The sequence below is a fragment of the Hemibagrus wyckioides genome, linkage group LG09, assembly GCF_019097595.1.
Source record: "Hemibagrus wyckioides isolate EC202008001 linkage group LG09, SWU_Hwy_1.0, whole genome shotgun sequence".
Classification (NCBI taxonomy): domain Eukaryota; kingdom Metazoa; phylum Chordata; class Actinopteri; order Siluriformes; family Bagridae; genus Hemibagrus; species Hemibagrus wyckioides.
The window spans coordinates 20,160,447-20,180,562 of NC_080718.1; the positions used below are offsets into that span (position 1 = coordinate 20,160,447).

The following is a 20,116-nucleotide window of genomic DNA, read 5'->3' on the forward strand; positions in this document are numbered from 1 at the left end:
CATTGCAGGCAACCATGCACACATAGACTAATTCACAGTTGCAGGCAACTTTAGCTTTGCTATTACACTTAATCACTTTTGAGAAGGGGGAGGAAACTTGACCCAGAGGAACCACATGTGGACACAGGCAGAAAGGGTGAAACTCTGCACAGACAGTAACCCAAGGTCAGCCACGAACCACAAATGTGGTGGAAACACTATTGTGCCTCCCACAATAGCCACATGAATGCCTTCATTTGCTGTTTATACTGTATATTAACATGCAAAGATTTCCCTGGTTTAGAAAAATTAAGTTTACTAAATTTTAGGAAAATAAAACTGCAAACATCAGGTAAAACACATTTCCCCCCACACATACAATATATTGCCAAAAGTTTTGGGACAAAATCAAGCACCTAGGCATGCAGACAACTCCATGGGATATCATTAAAATTCATGTGCATGTAAAGGCTGACATTCCAAAACTTTTGCCAATATAGTGTATGTATTAAATTCTCACCTGGGAGGACAGGATGGACTCCGTAACTTTCCTTAACTACTTATACACAGTGTTTGAACCCAGGTGACCATATTCTACATTTGTGTGGGAGAAAATGTGTTCTACATGATGTTTGCAATTGATAACTGCAATCTGCTCTGCATTTTTTTAATTAAATAAATAGAGGTACTTTATACCAAATCAGTTAACACCTTAAACGAGTTTGTGAAAGAAGAAAATATCTTTACTTTTCTCAGACTTGAGTCTAGGCGGGCAAGAGCTTCAGGGATCTGGAAAAACACACGTGAAAACACGTTTGGGACTTTTATTTTAAAATTCGAAATATGTGAATCAGAACTCTCGAATCACGGAGTCGATTCTTTACTGGATGTACTTTCCTGAACTTTGAAGACAAATGTAACTCGTGTAACGTAAAATGCAAAACGAAAATAGATATCTCAGATGATATGAAGTCCAAAACTACATAAATGCTTGCAAATTCCAAGTTCGATACACACACCAGATGGCGCAGCCAGGGAGTTGGGTTAGATTTTGATTCACTATGAACTAAACTGTACAACTGATTTGAATTGAAGAATCGTTTCGGGGGAATCGAATCTCAGCGCTTGCCACGCCTCTTCTCTGCCTCATATTGGAGTCGGAGAAACGGGACCCGACTAACTAAAAGTGATGAGCTCTGGATGTAATTGCGATTTTTAGATAGACATCTTTGGGCTTGTAGCATGCCTGTTGTGTAAGACGTTCAGAGAGCTATGTGTTTAGCTGCTTAGTTAACCGAGGTTTGGTGAAATCCGCCACGCACCTAACTAGCTAGCTTAGCTAACGTCAAACTTTTGAGCCTTTTTTGGCGTGCCAAGCTGTTTGTCTCGCTGCGGGCTGTTATGAAGAACAAACAAGGAAACGTCTTTTCGAGCTAGCTGTAGGGCTTTCATGTCAACTTTTGTTTTGCCAATTAATTAAATCCTTATTTTCAACTTAAATATAAAACTATAGATATTTTTTTGGCTAGGTCGCTAACGCTAGCAAGAAGTTTATTAGCTAGCAAATCTGACAAAATCATTGCTTGGCTCGAGACTGTACTGTTTTTTTGCAGGAGTGTTAAACTTCTCATTAGCTAGCTGGAGTGGAGTCGTCTGGGTTGCGAGGGGGGGCTGATCATGTAGTATTGTCTCATTACGGCCATCGTGTTTGTCATCAACTGTCAACAAAATGTCATTGGAAGATTTTGAGCGGCATTTAGCGTCTCTTTCTGACTCGGGCTGTGAGTCAGTGAGCGGCGCCCCGGCCCCGAGCTTGTTCAGCGGCGAGGAAGAGAAGTTGCACTACATTCCCATCAGGGTGCTGGGGAAAGGGGCTTTTGGGGAAGCCACCTTATACAGACGCACAGAGGTAGGCATTAGCATGAACTTGCCTTATTTCTTGCATTGCATCACTGTTTTCTCCTAAGAAAGATTTCCACAGACTTGCTCTGCTGGAATACTTCATTTATTCTTTGTTGGTTTGTTTTTAAAACCTGTTCCTTACTATTATACACCGATCAAGCACTGACAGGTGAAGTGAATAACAATGATTATGTCCTCATCATGGCACCTGTTAGTGGGTGGAATATATATTAGGCAGAAAGTGAACATTTTGTCCTCAAAGTTGATGTGTTGGAAGCAGGAAAATTGGGCAAGCGTGAGGATTTGAGCGAGTTTGACCCAAAGGGCTGAATTGTAATAGATAGATCAGAGCATCTCCACAACTGCAGCTCTTGTGGGGTGTTCCCAGACTGCAGTGGTCAGTATCTATTAAAAGTGGTCAAAGGAAGGAACAGTGGTGACCCGGCGACAGGGTCATGGGCGGCCAAGGCCCAGTGATGCACGTGGGGAGCGAAGGCTGGCCCGTGTGATCCGATCCAAAAGACGAGCTACCGTCTGAAGAAGTTAATGCTGGTTCTGATAAAAAGGTGTCAGGATACACAGTGCATGACGGGTCAGGGCTGGTTTGGCAGCAAAAGGTGGACCAACACGATATTAGCCAATATGCCAGTATGATGGTATATCTAGAGGAGAAAAAAAAAAACTTTTAGGAGATCTTCATGTTTTATAGTTGGTGACTTCTGGATAAACAGTTAAACTTTTCCATGACTCATCCAGTACTAGTTTTGTGTTCCTCCAGTTCAATGCTGTCTAGAGCATTCATGTTCTGCCTTGGGGCCATGTCTTTTCTTTACAGTAGCAGCAAACATGGTTCATCAGTGTATTTGGTAGTTGGTTCTTACACAACCATCACTCGATTAAGCAGAAAAATGCTTAGCATCGTTTTGGGGCTTGCAACTTTAGACTGATGAGCATGCAATTCTGTCTATATAATGTCAGAGTTTTTCTGAAGAAGACTTCTGCCTAAGATTTTGAAGTCGATAAGATGTTAATGTGGCAATGAGAAATCTTACACAGTTGAGAAAAGCCTCTTGCTCAACTCTTGTGGTGTTTTCCATATTTACTAGTTCTCTAAGCTGCTGTTGTGTGTGTTTAGTTTTGGCCGGAGTGGGGCGTACGTCTAACATGTATCTGTAGGTTGTGTCGCTCTTCAACGTTCCATCTCTCCGACTCTTTCTTTCTCAGGATAATTCCTTGGTGGTTTGGAAGGAGGTTGAGCTGACTGGTCTCTCAGATAAAAAGCGCAGAGATGTCATGAATGAAATCAGCATCCTGTCCATTCTCCAGCATAACAACATCATAGCGTATTACAACCACTTCATCGACAAGAACACCCTGCTGATCGAGCTGGAATACTGCAATGGTCAGAAAGTGCTTTTTCTATTGCAGTCCTTTTTGCTGTTTGTTAGTCATCTAAAACATAAAATCTAAACATCATGCATATATATTTTTTCTTTTTTTTTGCAGGTGGAAATCTGTACGACAAAATTAACCAACAGAAGGGGGTACTCTTTACACAGGAGGTACTATTATAAAACGCTTCATATTGGAAAAGTGTTTCTAAATTGTTAACTTGTTCTTATTGCGACATTGTACTATTGGATTATTTTCTCAGGTCGTTATATGGTATCTGTTCCAAATCGCATCAGCTGTGGCTCATATTCATAAAGCTGGCGTTCTGCATAGGTATGACATTTATCTGACATTTATCTGCTGCCTTTTTTAAAATCTATTTTATAGAGCCATTTTATTTTTATAAAGAAAATCGAGTTTTGATAGTAACATATATGCTTTTTTTTTGTTTTAACTTTTTTTAAAGGGACATTAAAACATTAAATATTTTCCTCACCAAGACGAACTTAATAAAGCTAGGAGACTATGGTTTGGCCAAGAAGCTGGATTCAGAGTATTCAATGGCAGAGACGGTGAGTAAATACAGCTACAGTAATTCATTTTTATTAATCTTTCTGCATGAATCTCATCTAAATCAGATATCGATAATTTTATGCCTTCTTTTATCCGTGGTTTAATTTGGCTCTCACTCTGCACGAACTGTTATACCTTACATAGTCTAATTTGTCCTCCAGTGTGTAGGCACTCCATACTACATGTCACCTGAGCTTTGTCAAGGGGTCAAGTACAACTTTAAATCAGACATCTGGGCCATGGGATGTGTTTTATATGAGCTTCTGACTCTCACCAGGACCTTTGATGCGACGGTATTTATCTAGAACAGCTGTGTCTTGAAAGCTGACTTGCAGTTTGTTATTAACCCTTGCATTTGGTTGCTAGACCTTCATTGGTTATTGCCCATTTTTTTGAATCCAGAATCCCCTAAACCTGTGTGTGAAGATCGTCCAGGGCAACTTTACGATGGAGATGAACTCCGATGTTTATTCCTCAGAGCTCATACAGATAGTCTACGTATGCTTGGATCAGGTGAGCTAAAACAAAATAATACAAACAGACATGCAAACACAAGATTGTACACTAACTCCGCAATAATGAGTGCGTATATGTTTGGGGTTCAGGATCCGGAGAAGAGACCTACTGCTGATCAGATTCTTGACCGGCCAATCATCTCCTGTGATAAACAGTGAGTAATGTGGTTCATACCCAATGACAATGGTAAAACGTTTCTTGTCGTTTTAGCTTTTTGCTTCTGGGTTTCTTAGTTACTTTGAATTGATATGTTACTGTGCAAAAACCTCTTTCTAAAATGACTAATTAAAATTAACTCATTATTTTTGAAGGCATCTTTACTTCACAACATTTCTTGACACCTTGCCTCAGAATTTTGCACAGTATTGTGTTTCATCCAGACGAACTATTCGTGAAGCAGTTTAACTTGATACGCTTGCAATGGTTGAAGTTTCACTTTTGGCATTTCTATCTTTCTCTTTAGTTTTGCGAAACATTAGGTTTTACTTTCAGGACTGAAGCACCAAAACATTAGGTTTTGTTTTTAGGAATGAAAAAAGCTTCAAGTAATTGAGTGTAAACAGGTCAGTAGCTCAAAAATAAAAAATTGTCACTGCTTGCAGGAAGTTGGAGGCACGTGTGGCTGCACTAAATTCAGCCATAAAGAAGCCCAGGTATGTGTAACGGTTTAGCAACACTGTTTCAAATATAGTCTGCTTTTCCAAGTTTGGGATTTACTCTGTACATCTATTTTTTGCCAGGTTGAGCACAGTATCAGACACCCCAGTTGCTGTAGTAACCACCCGTTCCAGAGAGGTGTATTTCTGGGGTGGAGGGAAGTTCACCCCTCAGAAACTGGACGTGTTTAAGGGTGGCACTAGTGCGCAGCAAGTGTGCGCAGGGGAGACGCATTTTGCTGTGGTTACTGTCGAGAAAGAGCTTTACACTTGGGCTGTAAGAATCTCTTAAACGTGTTGCACATTCATTGAATTAGCTTTTTTTTTCTTGTATGGTACACATAAAAACACATGCCGCATGAATAATACAGATAAAGTAACGAATCTATTTTATTTTTATTGATTCTTAATGTTATTTGTCCAGAGCTTTTAGTTAGCATTAAAAACTTGCTGTAAAAAAAAACAGAGAGCCTAATTCCTTTCCTTTAGAAAAGTTTAACCTTGCAATAGAAAGCTGCTTGATTTTTCAAGTTAGTAGGAAGTGGAGAGGGTCCTAAATTTTTTAATTGTTCTAAGAACTAGTTTGTGTGTGTCCTTTGTGCTGCCTTCTTCATGTAAATGTACAGAGTGTGCAAGGTGGTGCTAAAATGGTGGGCCAGCTTGGGCATGGGGATCAGGCCTCATACCGACAACCTCGCAAGGTGGAACGTCTACAGGGAAAAGCCATCAGACAGGTGTCTTGTGGGGTAGACTTTACTGCCTGTGTAACTGGTATGTAAAGATTAAAAGCTGTTTGGATTTTAAGAAAAATAATGTAGCATCGAAATTACTTTAATAGAAACATCTGAATGTGTGTTTAGGCTTGTTTCTTTAATATTTCCTGACAGATGAGGACCAAATGTATATGTTTGGCTCAGACTATTACGGCTGTATAGGCGTGGAGAATGAGATGGGTATGGAAGTTCTTGAGCCGGTTCTGCTGGAGTTCTTTCAGGAACGGCCAGTGAGACAGGTGTCCTGTGGAGACAACCATGTGGTAGTGCTCACTCACCATGGAGACATTTACTCCTGGGGCTGTGGAGAACATGGTAAGTTCAGAAGAACACAAATGAAGACTGCCGTATTGGTTTTAAAGTAACATTATTTATTAACAAGAGAGATGTTCTTCTTGACAGGTAGACTTGGCCTGGACTGCGAAGATGACTTTGCTTCTCCTATGCTAGTAAGTATATAATACATTTGTATGCGTTTTCCAGGCATTTCAGGTAAACATCTACATCGCATGTGTATAATCTGTGCTGAACTATTTTATGGTGCATAATGTACATAAAGCAATTAAACATTAGCAATTATTTAATTATTAGCAATTTAATTTCACTGTGATCTGTCATATGATCTGTAATTTATTTATTATTATTATTTTAAGGTTAATTGAATATTTTTAAACTGCATACTAATTTGCCTACATCGTATATGCATTTTGCAGGTGGAAGTACCAAAGTTTGCCTGTATTGTCGCAGTGTGCTGCGGCAGTGATGGAACGTTTTTCCTTACAGAGTCTGGAAAAGTCTTGGCCTGCGGAAACAATGAGTTTAACAAGCTAGGTCTCAATCAAGGCATTACCGGTATCAAGAACCATTCTAGGGAGGTATGGACCTTTTGAAAGGCGCACACTGTTGAGGCAATTTCTTGTCAGTCCCAGCTGTTTTTTGAACCTTCAGGATGTCTAAGATTGTTTAAATCTCTATCAATTAGGGATGTCAGGACATACCATACACCACAACTCTGACTTTAGTAAAGCTGCTTGCCCGCTTTAAGATCCAAATCATCGCCCCTGGGAAGACCCATACAGCAGCTATTGATGGTAAAGCATTTATTCTTTTACTACTTTACAGTGGAAATAAAATCACTAAGCAATTTTTATACTGGAAAACCTAATTATTTGCAACTAAATATTTATTATTCATTGTCCACATTCTGGTTTATGTATCTGCAGAACGGGGACGCCTGATGACATTTGGTTGTAATAAATACGGCCAGCTTGGTGTAAGGGACTTTAAGAAACATCAAGGTGTTCAACTGCTTTTAGGACCCTTTGGGGGAAAAGTCGTCTCCAAAGTGTCCTGTGGAGATGGCTTCACAATTGCTGCCACGGAAGGTGAGCAAAGAGAACGTCACTGGAAAGAGGCAAGGAGGTATGCGAAAAATTAAGTGAAAGTGCATAGCATATTGACAACTGTTGTATTTCCCTTTCAGATAATCAAATCTTCGCCTGGGGAAATGCAGGAAATGGACGTTTAGGTATGCCTGCTGATCGAGGATTTGGCTCTGAGGTTTGCCCTGCTCTTCCTCGCCCCATATTTGGTTCCCTGCATCACGTGCCTGACTTGTCCTGCAGGGGTTGGCACACAATCATTATCATGGGTAATTGTTTGCAAGTAAAAAATTATCACATAGGCTTACACATAACATGAACAGCCTGATCCCATCCACTTTTATGCTTCTCACAGAAAAGCTGCTTAACTCCAAAACAATCCGTTCAAATAGTAGTGGGCTGTCCATTGGAAGTGGTAAGTAAATGTATTTGTTTTTGTAATATTTCTCTTGATATACTTGCAGTTGCCATATTAATTGAATTCATAATTGAGTAAATTACCTTACGTAAATCTGTGTTTGTTTTGATTCTTCTGAATTCTGTTTTGTGTTGTTTTTAGGGATAGGGCAGAGCTCCAGCTCCTCTATGGACTTGGATATTGAGCCTGCATCAGACTCTGAGCTGCGAGAGGGCATTATGGGAGGCACTATGGAGGTTGACCTGGAGGAGAGAGGTCCTGAGACTCCATCAATGGTATCAATAGAGAGCAATGCAAATGAGAGTTCATGCCCGTCTTGGCTCCGCAAGGTATTCACTACTAGTTACCTCAATATAGTACTTTTTTTTTTTTTTTTTTTTTTTTAGAACAGGCAGTCTCCCATAAGTTTCCTAGAATTCACTTCTGGTTTTCTGTCTTCAGGAACTGCTGGATGCAGAATTCATTCCCATGCCTGATGGCTCCAGAGATTCCTTGTCTAGCCCTCTGGCTACATCCTTCACAGAACGTGCTACACTCCCATATGAAGAGCTTCGAGAACTAAAGGCAGCTGCTGCAGCTGCTGCTAGTGGGAATGGCTTCATGGTAAGGGCTTTGGAAAAATTTACACTTGGGTTGTTCGGATTTTGTATCTAAAATACCTAAACACACAGTAACGTATTTTATTTTTAACGTTGTGTACATTTGCTTTGTATCTTGTAAGCAAACAGTATGGGTAGACTATGAGAGCATGAATGGCACGGACTCTGGAGCTTGGAAGAAAGGCAACCTGCCACAACAATGTGCTCAGCAGACTTGCTGCCAAGCGAGCAGTGAGCTTGCACAGGTACAAATCCCACACAAACATAACCACAAAAACAATATGTGATGGAGACATTTGTATTTCCAGCTTGTCTACCTGTACAAGATTCTCATGAGTGTGGTATTTTAAGAACGAATGGTTGAATGTTTGTAAGATTTTTATAGAATTATGATGGGAACCAACAGAAAAACTGATCTGATCTTGGAATGTTTGTCATACAGAGATCTTATTTACACATTCATGTTCAGGTATTCAAAACCCATTTGTGGCTAACTATAATTCTTGCCATTGTTTCATCTGTGCGACTGTCCAGAGATGCGTCCAGAGATTTCTGTTGTATCTCAAAAACAAGTGGTTGAATTGAATCATCATGGAAACTAGTAGATGAAATTATTAGATTTTTATTTGATCCTAACAGGGTCAAGGTCACAGCAAGGTGAAATGTCTGAAATAGATTTTCTTTCGTAGCTTCCTAACTATTTGAAATACATTTTAAGGGTATTAGCTTGATATAGTTTAGGCATCCCCATTGACACTGTTGACGTCTGGTTCTGCTCGTGAAAAACAGCAGATTTGTGTCAAGCTTTTAAAGTGATTTCACTTGTTTTTTGATATTACATGTTTAGTTCACAATAAAGTGTTTATTTTCTGTTTTAGCTTAAAGAAATGATGAAAAAGCAAGATGCAACAATTCAGCTGTTACAAAAACAGGTGAGAAGCTGATTGTTTCTGTATCTGGACGACAACAAGTAGCCTGGTTCATGCTTTATACCACCTTCCTTTATTTCTTGCATGTAATTTTAATATGTCCACTAGGTGGTAAGAAATATACTACATAAAATGGCCTAGGTGTAGTGATGCTGCGGTGTGATAGTTTCTTACTCAGGGGCTTTTTTTGTTTGTTTGTTTTTGTTTTAGATTTTTCTTCAAAGTAAAATACAAGTGTGAAGACTATATAAGGATGTACCTATTCGCCTGTCAATGCCCTGGAGAATAGATTCATATGGATTATAGTGGAATATTGTTTTAAACACCAACACGATCTGTGTCTAATTTTTCAGTACAATGACCAGCTCGAAGAGAATGAGAGACTGCGGAAAGTCATTGATGACCTCAAGGAAGGATCTGATCATTGTGACAAGAGTAACCACCAAGGGAGTCTACCTGATAAAGATGAATGAGATGGCACATGGATTTTATAATGACCTGCAGATAAAGATCTTCTCTGAACTGAAGCCGGAGTGAGTGAGTAGCTGACTGGAGAAGATTGTCATTTGGACCTGGAGTCTTCCAGTCATCGCAGCATGTGAGGAAGGACTGTGCATTACAAAATATTTTTGCTGCCTCTTGGTAAAAATCCAAGTATATTCTCTTACAGTACAAGGTTATATTAGTCGGTCACAGCATTCCTGCTGCTGTCTATGTTTATACGCATGTCAGGCACCAATGTATTTTTTTTTTAAATTCTTGAACCGCAATATGAATAGTTTGGGTTCAGGACTGAGCAAGAGCTTGACAGATCTTTTTAAACTCGTCTATTTGGATTATGGGAGCTATAATACAGCACCTGACACGCTTTAAGCTACTTCACATGTGGTGCCCTATCTTCAGTATTGATTTCTACACCAAAGTGTCTTGTGTGTTTTTCCTCCCGGATGAGAATGCGTAGACATTTCCTTTGGTTGTGGATTATGGGGCCTTTAAGTCAGATATGCAAAAACAATATTTTATATATATATTTTTTGTTTTTCATTTGTGTGTCTCAATATACTTTCATTTTGAAGATTTATAGAAACCTGCAACTAATAAGACTTAAAAATTGAATCCGTTATTTGCAAATGTGTATATGAATGGTTTTCACATATCATCCAAGAATCTGTGATGATGAATGTACTACTGATTTTCAGATCATGTATGCTTGTCTCCCTCTTGTGGTTGTAGTGTGTATTTTGTATGGTTCAGGTGGCACTAACGAGAGATGACCTATTCCTGGACGTTTTCTTTATGTAAGTGTTTTAAAATATGGGTTAATCAGGGGGTGCCTCTCCTGCATTTCTTTATCTGCACCCATTTGTTTTCTTCCTCGTTTCTTTTAAGAAAGTGAGTAACAGCGAGAATTGAGGGTGCACATATTCACCGATCGAGATGTCCGTGCTTGCTGAAGCATCACATTAAGGCAACTTATTATTTTTCATGGGGAATAATGAATCTGCATATACCCTGCATGGAATTTTAATTGCTTTTTAATCAAGGTTTTTATTTGTGCCCATAGGTTACTTGTAGTGCTTTATGGAGGAGGTGGCGCATTTCAAGGTGCAATAGTTAATTTTGTTTTTCTTTTGTTTTTTTCCTTCCTTGTACAAATAACCTTGTTAAATTTGTAGAACATGATTTAAAACAACAAAACAAGATGGCTTTAGCAAAAGAAAACGGAGAACAGCAGTTTGGAAAACTGAGAAAAGTACTTGTGTTTGGAAGCACCTTCTTTCAGCCACCATAGATCTTGAGGGCAAAGCTTTGTGAACATGCCCAGGAAACATTTAAATGTCTTTCACCACCTAATCATTAGAGACCTAATTTATTCGATTTTATTTGTACAGCACGTTTAACAATGGACATTTGTCTCAAAGCAGCTTTACAGTACATAAGAAACATAGTACAAAAGTCCAAGATTAATGTAATCCCTAGTGAGCAAGCCTGAGGCGACTGTGGCAAAGGAAAACTCCCTTAGGTGTTAACAGGAAGAAGCGTTGAGCGGAACCAGACTCAATAGGGAACCCATCCTCATTTGGTGACAACAGAGCGTGTGTTTGTAAATTATTATAAACACCAGCGAGTGTGATTACCAACAATGTCCTTTCTATAGTCATAAACAGTCAGTTGGAGTTGTGTGGTGCAGATTCAGCATATGTAGAATGTTATTGTGTGCATTGATTAGGAGGTTGTTGTCCTCAAGTCCACATAGGGTTGGCATCTTCGCTTTGAATATCTAAAATCTTCACGAAGCAAGCACAAATATGACTAGTCTTGCTTAATGCACTTTCGAAAACATCTACATGCATCACATTTGTTTTAGAATTCATCTTCCTGATTCCCCTGAGTGCATTTAAAGCATTGATGTTTCCTGGAAAGTGTCGGGCTTTGATTGATTTTTGGGTCACAGGCTGAAGAATATAGGACTGAGGGAGTCAAGAAGGCTCAATTAGAATTGAAGGGAAATGCCCTCTTACTGACCCTGAGCCATTTTCTTGGCTTGTTGCCACTTTGTTACTGTCTGAAGGAAGGCAGAAGGGAAAACCAGTTAGCTGAACGTTTCTTGTTGTTGTTGTGGTCAGGCAACCACATTTTTCCCTATTGTGTTTTTCTCCTCCAGTTTCATTATATTAAGCTTTTCTCTGCAGTTCACCTGTTCTCTTGAAATATTTTGCTAGAATTAAGTTTTGAGCCCTGCTTGTTTTCAGTGCCTTTGTGTGTGCAGGGTACTCTGTTACAGCCAAACCAGACATAAAAAGGATCTGGCAAGACGTTATTCCTTTGCCTTTGCATATTACTAATCCTGTAGCTAACATTTTAATGAAATGGTTATCAAAATGCCATGCTTTACGTGGGTGCTAATCTACATCCACTTTCTGAGCACACCGAATGATCTGCTTCTTCTTCTTTTTTTTAAAGGTACAATGAAAGCAAAGACATTTTTGTGTGTTTGTATACATTACATAATTCTATTTTTGTATTTTTATTTTCTTTATGGTCATTCTCTTTCCATGCTCCATATGTTAATAATAATAATAATAATAATAATAATAATAATAATAATAATAATGGACAGCAAAACTGCTGACCTCATCAATGCAAACCCTAAGCTGTAGCCTATGCACCATTAAGTGCCTTGTTAACTTCTAAAGCAGGTTAATGCCGACTTATGATGGTATATAATGTTTTTGCTCTCCATATTCCTTTATTGTATTGAGGGTTTCGTATTTTTCAGACACATTTTCAGTTCTTTTTCTACATTGCTAAGTTTGCCTACTGGATGTATTGAAGTGTTTTCCATATGTAACTGTATACACTTAAAGAGAATTGCATGCATTGTAATAATAAAAGCAGAAAGAGTTTTGATAATGTCTACCTCACCACATTATACACTGTACACCTTCCTGCTTTGTTCAATAATCATCTCCTGCTGATTGTCATCAATCAGCTGTTAGCCCAGACAATGACACCTCAGATTTGTTTTGTGTTTACAGGTTTATTTTTGTCTGAATTATTTCAGTCTCATTTAGTTTTATGGGCAGTGGTAATTCATTGAAACATTTTACTAAAAGGCAAAAAAAAATACATCACTATACAATCCCTGCCAATCACGCTTACTGACGCTGCCTCGGAGCTGGAGGTCTGCTCTTGATGTACTGGCATTTTGGAATGTGCCTCTCAGCTGGACCAGGGGCAAAACGTCTGCTACAGTGGGGGCAGGTTACATAATCTGGATTCAGATCCTCACTTGGCTTAAAGCCTCCGACTGCAGGTCCACGAGCCTGGCGTATGTTGCGAACGAAAGCCTCGTGTTTTTGACGCCAGTTACTCTTTTTGCGCTGGGGATATAAATAAAAATAAAAATGTAAGCAGTAATGTATAGTATAGTATCTAAAACCAACCTGTAATCATAAATGTGTGTCTGGGCTACATGCAAAGATTTTAATCTGTCAAAAAATTAATTTGCATATAATGGCAGTGTACAGTAACAGTTTAACCTTACCTCTGGTGTTTTACTTTGACCATTTGTCTTCATAAACTCCTCTAGCTCAGTGCCTTTGGCCCGGTACTGTGAAGAGTTGAAGACTTGACGTTTAGGTTTTTGTGTTTTCTGACAAATGCTGATATGCTTCTCCAGACGATCTTCTCTAAACTTTCTGTTACATACTTCACAACGTACAAGTTGGAAATCAGCGTCCGGATTGCTTTCTTGACTGAGTTGCTCTTGCAGGAGCCTTTTACCCTTCTGAGTGCTTGGACCAGCCTCAGGGAGTGGCTGTTTGAGAGGCATCTCCTCTGCAGCTCTGTGACTGTACTGATGCACTCTGTCTTGAGGTGCAAAATGGTCCTTTATAAGCACATTCCATTTATCATGGTTGGAGACAGATTTCCCTTTAATATGTGAATTTAAAGCAAATTTGTCCATTCTGTCCCATTTCTGATCCTCGTCGCCGATATCTACTTCTTTCTTAAGCTTCAGCCGTTCACGTCTTCTCTTTTCTCCATCATACGCTCTCAGTATTTCTTTGTCCTGCCAGTCTCTCTGCTCCCATTCTCTCATATCATTATTCCACCGTTGCACAGCTCTTTGTCTCCTTGTTTTGTCTCTTTCAGTTCTTGCCCTTTCCTGCGTCTGCCTCGTCATTTCTTCAAAATGGTCCCATTCCTTTTCCACAGTTTTTGTGGTTCTGTGAGTATTTCTCCCCCTGTCCTCCCTCTCTATTCCTTTTTTGCTTTTCTCTTTCTGAGTAGCATGTGTCTCTTTCACATGATTCTCCTGTCTTTCTTTACCATCTTTCCCTGTAACCCAGTTGTTGAATCCTTCTTGTTTTCCTTCATGTCTTCTGCCTCCTAAAGCCCTGCCTCTGGTGCTCTCCCAGTCCCAGTTTCCTTTCTCTGCGTAAAATAAACTGTTTTCTGTTCTGTCTGTGTTCCTCTGCTCCTCTTTCACCTTGTCTTCGAATGCATTTCTCAGTTGAACCTGCCTCATTCTTTCTGCCGCTTTTAACAACTTTTCTTGTAATAAAATTTCCTTTTTGCGTATTTCCTTTGTCAGTCGCATCTCATTTTCATAAAGTCTGCCCTTGTGTGATACCCGGTACCCGTTGAGTGACTTGACATTGGTTTCACCGCTTTCTCTGGGTAGGTCATTGTAGTCACTATCAAAATGCTCCAATTTACACTGATCATATTTGTCCTGTCTCCTGTTTCTGGTCTGCTCACTATGTTGTGAGTGCTCCTTAAGGCTGGTTTTGTCTTTTTGTATAAAGTAATCACGATCTGCTTGGCAGTCACTTGGGTTCAGTGGCATTCTGTGGCATCCAGGCTTTAGAGGGAAGATAGAGTCCATTTCAGATCCTGCCAATAAAGTATTTCTCTTTTCCTCAGAATGCTCAGAATATATTTTCCGCCTTGGAGAGTCGTGCCTTCTTTGGACAGGATTAGGCCAATTGTTATAGAAGAAAATGTCTTCCTGGCAGTCTTTCATCACAGCCCCTTTTCTCTTCTTGTGTTCATTCGGTCTAAAGGGAGATGGTGAACTGTAACCCAAGCCTTCTCTTGTCAGGGGTGGAAGTTTTTCCCATACCACCATGTTCTTGAAGAAAGGAAAAGAGTCAGCCTGGTGCATCATGTGCAACCACAACATACCGAGCGTGATTACAAAATTTCAGACAGAAGACAAAATAAAAAGAAAAACACATATATTCTATAATATATTCTATAATTAAATCTATAAACATCATATAATTAATATATCTTGATCACCTGCTGTATATATTTCACCTTACCATAAATAACACTGTAGCTTATCAGACGGTCGCTTTTTCTCTCAATTTCCCAACAAGGCCTTGTGTTGTCTAGGATTTTAAACAAAACAACAACATCCCAACTAGTTAACAATCCGACTTGACTGTTCAGAAAGATAATTCAGAACGATCTGTTGATACAAGTCGCCTTGGTGACCAGCAAACAAACCTCTTCACTTATTTCATTGGTCCCTGAGCACTGACGTTGACATGACTCGAGTGCGGAATCGATTCTGAAGCTTCGGAGTCGACGCTCCATTTCCAAGTTATTAGAAACGAAGAATCGACTCATTTAGCGTTCGGATCAGTTACCATAAACGGACACCGCACCGCCGGCTGAGAGTGGACGATGTTTTCTTCTACCTATGAATAAAACACAACTGTTTACGAGGCTATCTTTAAATCTATTGCTCTGGAAGGTACAAGCCTGTTTCCAAAACCCCGTTCTTTGCGTCTGTAGTTTGACCTTGCATTAATTCTGTAGTGTCTAGCATTAGCAAGCACGAATAGCAGCAAAGCATAAGCTACTTTCACGTTAGCATGCTAATGCATTAGCGGGTTTATTTATAAATAGACATTTATCCTCCATCCAGACCGTAACCATGTCTACAGAGGAGCTGCTGTCAGTAGATTATGAAGTATATGGCAGGGTCCAGGGAGTGTTTTTTCGAAAATATACTCAGGTAAGGTCAACGGTGTACATCACACCTGTCTGATATATTGCAATCGTCATTCATATGGACCAGGGCTTCTTGCAACTGTAAAAATAAATTAAAGTGACCCAGTTACAGTGTAGTACAAGTTGCATGCTGTTTAACGAACCATTAATAAATAGATAACGTTATTATATTTAAAGTAAGTCATGAAGCTTTTATATTCCTGAACTTTCCACTGACTGAACAAATTAGATCTATTAAGTAGACATTATTTATCTCTATTCTTGTTACTTTGGCTTAAACGTATTGAAGAAGTTACCGATAGCGTTGAAAATCACAATCTACCATTATTAAACTCAAAAAAAAGGTCACCCATTGCCTGGCTTTGCTTCACAGACCTCCCTCTCTTTAAGAGAACATGATTTGTAATCTGTGTATGTTTTCAGTCTGAGGGGAAGAAGTTGGGTTTGGTCGGCTGGGTGCAGAACACTCCGGCTGGAACGGTACAGGGTCAGCTGCAAGGCCCTGCATCCAAAGTCAGACAGATGCAGGAGTGGCTGAAGACCACCGGCAGTCCACAGTCCAGGATCATAAAAGCCGATTTCAGTAACGAGAAGAAAATAGAGAACCTGGCTTTCAAGGATTTCAAGGTTACTCACTAAAGCAGTGCAGTAAATGAATGGACTTGTGATGTGAGCTATTTGTCTGTTACACTGAAAATACACTCCGATGAAGGGGCAGGCTGTACCTATCATGTGCAGTAATAAATCATACACTTAAAAAAAAAAGCCCTTCTCTTTTGATGTGATCTTTACGCACACCTGTTATACTATATTGCCAAAGGTTTTGGGACACCCCTCCAAATCATTGAAATCAGTGGTTGGGCTTGGCCCCTTTGGTTCAGCGAAAGGAACACTTAATGCTTCGGCATACCAAGACATTTTGGACAATTTCATGCTCCCATCTTTGTGGAACAGATTGGGGATGACCCCTTCCTGTTCCAACATGACTGCACACCAGTGCACAAAGCAAGGTCCATAAAGACATGGATGAGTGAGTTTGGTGTGGAGGAACATGACTGGCCTGCACAGAGTCCTGACCTCAACCTGACAGAACACCTTTGGGATGAATTAGAGCTGCCTTTACATGCGCGTGAATTTATTATGGAGTTGGCCTGAGGGGTGTCCCAAAACTTTTGGCAATGTAGTGTATTTATTATGCACACCGTATTAGGACATTTGAACAAGTGGCATTAGTTGTAATTTTTTATTATGTAAAATTATTCATAGGGCAGACCACAGGGATTCAGAAGTCTGATCACACTCACAGATTCACTAAATTTGTTTTTGCTTATGAAGCCACATACAGTGAGTGATTCCAGAAGTGGGTACCTTCTGTTTAAGATCCATTTTTCATTCATTGGTGTATTTCTTGTTGCCCCGGCGCACCCTGTTAGATTAACTGTTTGCCTGTGAAGACTGCATTTGTTGTTTGAAAACATGAAGACCATAGAGCCGACGCTATCTATGGTTGGAAAAGCAAGCCATTTTAAAGCTGAGAAAAGAGGGAAAATCAATCAGAGGAAGATGAACCTCTACCAAAGTGACAGAAAGGCCAAAATGTGGAGAAAGAAAGGATCTGCTCTTGATCCAAAACATACAAGTTTGTCAGTCTGGGCACAGTGGTGGTAGTGTCATGGCTTGGGCATGCATGAACTGGAACAGACTCGCTAATCTTTATTGATGATGTAAACATTTTGTCTGGCAGTTTACAGGGAAATGCATCCGATCTCATTAGGAGGAACTTCCTGCAGCAAGACAGTGACCCAAAACACACTGCCAACACAACACAGGACTTCATCAAGGGGAAAAAAAGTAGAAGGTTTTAGACTGGCCAAGTTAGTCACCAGACCTTAACCCCATTGAGCAACAATTCACCTCCTGAAGGGGAGACTGAAGGAAGAAACCCTCCAAAACAAACAACAGGGGCCTAGACACATCAAATTTAATCCCCACATGATCAGAAAGCATTGGTCAGAAATGTAATAGTAAAAAAAAAACCTTTAATGTGAAAAGAAAACAGTCAACAAAAGTAATAGTAAATAATCTAGGAGGAGACATGACATCATTTCGACCAGGATGGTGAAATGCCTTTTCAGCAACAAGTCTTCCATGGAGTGAGGATGAGGTTGTGATGCTGTAATATATGTGCTGTTTCAGGATTTGTGGTATGATGTTCCTGCACACACAGTGATGCTGGTGATGTCTGACTCATTCATTGTGGTCCTTCTTAGGGTTTTGTGTTACTTGGTTATCTGCTTTCAATTTGACATTTGACCTCTAATCCATTTGGGTATCGACTTTTAATGTCTGAGCCTGCGTTACTCTCTGTGCAGAGTTTCTGGCGTGTGTGTGTGCACCAGACTCTGTCGTGGACTCATTTCTAATTTGATTGCCATAGTCTCATCATTTTTACCAACAGTGTAACAGGAAACACATGACCAATAGAAACGTTTCCTAATACTTATTTGTGCGTATAGTGGCATTATTTCAAACCTGGAGAACATATAAACACATACTAATCCAAATTGTTTGACTTTTCGGCAACATAAACCATTTACAGTCTCTTTAAACGGGCTCTGCAGTGTGTGATTACTGTGCAACACTAGACCACAGTGAAAAAATAAAAAAACATCTGATTCTTATAACTGACTAAAGGCTCACCATTCTGATCCCACTCTTTTTTTTTTTTTATCATGCAGGAAAAATATAGATTCAAGTAGGTGCCGGCTCATTATTCAGTAATTAATGTTAAAGCATATTATACAGCAACCACCATGAATAATCTAGTAACTACAGTAGAACTAACAGGAAATGTATGTCGTTATTAAAGGAAAGAATGTAAAACCTGTAGCCGCCAAAACTTGGCTCTGGATATTTAAGCAGTTACTTCGGTTTTATAAGCTTTTCAAATTCTGCCAATCATTTCTGAAGTAAAAGGTCACAATTTATAAAAAAAAAAAAAAAAAGGGAGGGAGGGGGTTAAACTGATCCTGAACAAAACATAATAAAATCACAAAACAGAACAAAACAAATGCACAAAGGCTCTTCATGAGTCTACAAAAATGCAGTGCACAAACTCGCACCATAAATCTTATTGCTTTCATATTGGTATGCTGGCAGCAGATACTTACCTCTCCATAATTCTTTGCTTCCACGATGTTTCATGTTTAAATTGACCAGCTGGTCTAGGACCCTCCCAGTACCTAGACCCCAGAATGAAAAGACTTATTGTGAGAGAGCCAAACATTCCAGGAAATGACTATTCCCCCTCCACCTCTCTCCTTCCCAATCCAAGCCTGGCTGCATGTCTTGTACACTGTCTTTTTTTTTTTTTTTTTTTTTTTAAAGGCTCAACAATCCAAGCCACCCATATGGAACCTTGCACCATGTATAATTTTAAGTCCATTTCGAAAAGCTCTTGCAATGCTTGGCTCCCCTACTGTACACTAACTACCGCTACTGGAGCGCATGTGTAAGATAAAATGAGAGATTTGCTCCCAAAACAAACCTCAAACATGTCATAGGTGTGATGGCAAATTTCATTTCAGAAACGTCTTTCTCGTGCGTCAAAATCCTGGTCTGGGGGGGGGGGGCTTTGCTTAGATGTGTGTTTATTTCTACCACTAACACACCAAATTTACGTTATGAAATCCTTAGTAATTGCCTGATGAGCTGAATCAGATGTGTTAGATGAGGTGGAATGCTAAACTCTGCATTGCTTTGGCTGTCCAGTCTGACACCCATGCTTTTGAGAATAAAACATGGAAGGGTTTCTTGACTGCGGTTCTGAGACTCTCTGTTCGGCAGAGGTGAACATTTTCCTATTGACTGCACATTGATTAGCTTATCATCAGCTCTGAATTAGGTCAGATCTCTTAAATAGAAAACGATAATTTGCTGATGTCTTTTTTTTCTGCAATTGTCTGGAAATTAAACAGTGTAAATCTTGTAGTCATGGTCAAGGTGGATCCAAGACCTATCTAGGTTCAAGGTGGGAATATGCACTGGATGGGATGCCAGTTCACTATGCTCACACACACACACACACACACATTCACAGCTAGGGGCTTAATCTAAGCTTAGCCAGTCCACCTACTTCAATGGTTTTGGGAGCCAGCAAACTGGGAAACCAAGAGGAAGCTTACATGGATATGAGGAGCTCATGCCCAGAACCTCCTCACATAGACAAGGGCCAAATAAAACAGCCTACATTTACGCACAAACTTACGCAACAACTGATATAGTAATCCTGTACCTTTTATTGCGCAATAAGTCCACTCAAGAATGTTGCTTAGTTAAGGAATGTTACAAATATTTACAGCTTAATATTTACCCTCTTTAGTATCATAAACAGTTACATCATCCATAAAGATAAGTGAGTCTGTTCCAGAAGCAGCCATGCAGACCCAAGCCATGACACTACCTCC

The 20,116-nt window shown here is 39.7% G+C and overlaps 3 protein-coding genes across 7 annotated transcripts; 2 read left to right on the top strand and 1 right to left on the bottom strand.

The window, feature by feature from the left end:
* Window positions 1-1,097: 1,097 nt before the first annotated feature.
* On the top strand, window positions 1,098-12,234 carry LOC131359226 (serine/threonine-protein kinase Nek9). The gene is made up of 23 exons (XM_058398893.1): window positions 1,098-1,888; window positions 3,106-3,283; window positions 3,388-3,443; window positions 3,536-3,606; window positions 3,740-3,845; window positions 4,008-4,139; window positions 4,249-4,359; window positions 4,452-4,516; window positions 4,965-5,015; window positions 5,103-5,295; window positions 5,645-5,789; window positions 5,906-6,106; window positions 6,194-6,240; window positions 6,505-6,666; window positions 6,774-6,882; window positions 7,015-7,176; window positions 7,275-7,442; window positions 7,529-7,588; window positions 7,733-7,920; window positions 8,033-8,194; window positions 8,313-8,435; window positions 9,069-9,122; window positions 9,473-12,234. The coding sequence occupies exons 1-23, from the start codon at window positions 1,709-1,711 to the stop codon at window positions 9,590-9,592; spliced, it is 2,844 nt and encodes a 947-aa protein (XP_058254876.1). The 5' UTR covers window positions 1,098-1,708; the 3' UTR covers window positions 9,593-12,234.
* Window positions 12,235-12,648: 414 nt separating this feature from the next.
* On the bottom strand, window positions 12,649-18,895 carry LOC131359227 (zinc finger C2HC domain-containing protein 1C-like). Of its 3 annotated transcripts, XM_058398896.1 has the most exons (4): window positions 18,821-18,895; window positions 14,954-15,022; window positions 13,168-14,760; window positions 12,649-13,003 (listed from the first exon to the last, which is right to left on the bottom strand). In XM_058398896.1, exons 2-4 carry the CDS (start codon window positions 14,954-14,956, stop codon window positions 12,779-12,781), a joined length of 1,821 nt encoding a protein of 606 aa, XP_058254879.1. In that variant the 5' UTR covers window positions 14,957-15,022; window positions 18,821-18,895; the 3' UTR covers window positions 12,649-12,778. The 3 variants fall into 3 exon arrangements, with proteins under 3 accessions (XP_058254879.1, XP_058254878.1, XP_058254877.1); XM_058398895.1 differs by lacking the exon at window positions 18,821-18,895 and having other exon boundaries at window positions 14,954-15,111; XM_058398894.1 differs by lacking the exon at window positions 18,821-18,895 and having other exon boundaries at window positions 13,168-14,784; window positions 14,954-15,110.
* On the top strand, window positions 15,230-16,423 carry acyp1 (acylphosphatase 1, erythrocyte (common) type). 3 transcript variants are annotated; one of them, XM_058398899.1, is made up of 3 exons: window positions 15,230-15,390; window positions 15,565-15,654; window positions 16,074-16,416. In XM_058398899.1, the coding sequence occupies exons 1-3, from the start codon at window positions 15,337-15,339 to the stop codon at window positions 16,287-16,289; spliced, it is 360 nt and encodes a 119-aa protein (XP_058254882.1). In that variant the 5' UTR covers window positions 15,230-15,336; the 3' UTR covers window positions 16,290-16,416. The 3 variants fall into 3 exon arrangements, with proteins under 3 accessions (XP_058254882.1, XP_058254884.1, XP_058254883.1); XM_058398901.1 differs by lacking the exon at window positions 15,565-15,654 and having other exon boundaries at window positions 15,237-15,390; window positions 16,074-16,423; XM_058398900.1 differs by having other exon boundaries at window positions 15,251-15,654; window positions 16,074-16,417.
* Window positions 18,896-20,116: the final 1,221 nt, after the last annotated feature.

Excerpts from the sequence above, each read along its gene's own strand:
- LOC131359227 (XM_058398894.1), bottom strand. Across the intron at positions 13,004-13,167 it reads GTCAAAGTAAAACACCAGAG|CGCAAAAAGAGTAACTGGCG; the intron begins GTAAGGTTAAAC and ends TTATATCCCCAG.
- acyp1 (XM_058398899.1), top strand. The coding sequence starts at position 15,337 with ATGAATAAAACACAACTGTTTACGAGGCTATCTTTAAATCTATTGCTC. Across the intron at positions 15,391-15,564 it reads TAAATCTATTGCTCTGGAAG|ACCGTAACCATGTCTACAGA; the intron begins GTACAAGCCTGT and ends TCCTCCATCCAG. Across the intron at positions 15,655-16,073 it reads TTTTTCGAAAATATACTCAG|TCTGAGGGGAAGAAGTTGGG; the intron begins GTAAGGTCAACG and ends GTATGTTTTCAG.
- LOC131359226 (XM_058398893.1), top strand. The coding sequence starts at position 1,709 with ATGTCATTGGAAGATTTTGAGCGGCATTTAGCGTCTCTTTCTGACTCG. Across the intron at positions 6,667-6,773 it reads TCAAGAACCATTCTAGGGAG|GGATGTCAGGACATACCATA; the intron begins GTATGGACCTTT and ends TCTATCAATTAG. Across the intron at positions 7,177-7,274 it reads CACAATTGCTGCCACGGAAG|ATAATCAAATCTTCGCCTGG; the intron begins GTGAGCAAAGAG and ends TTTCCCTTTCAG.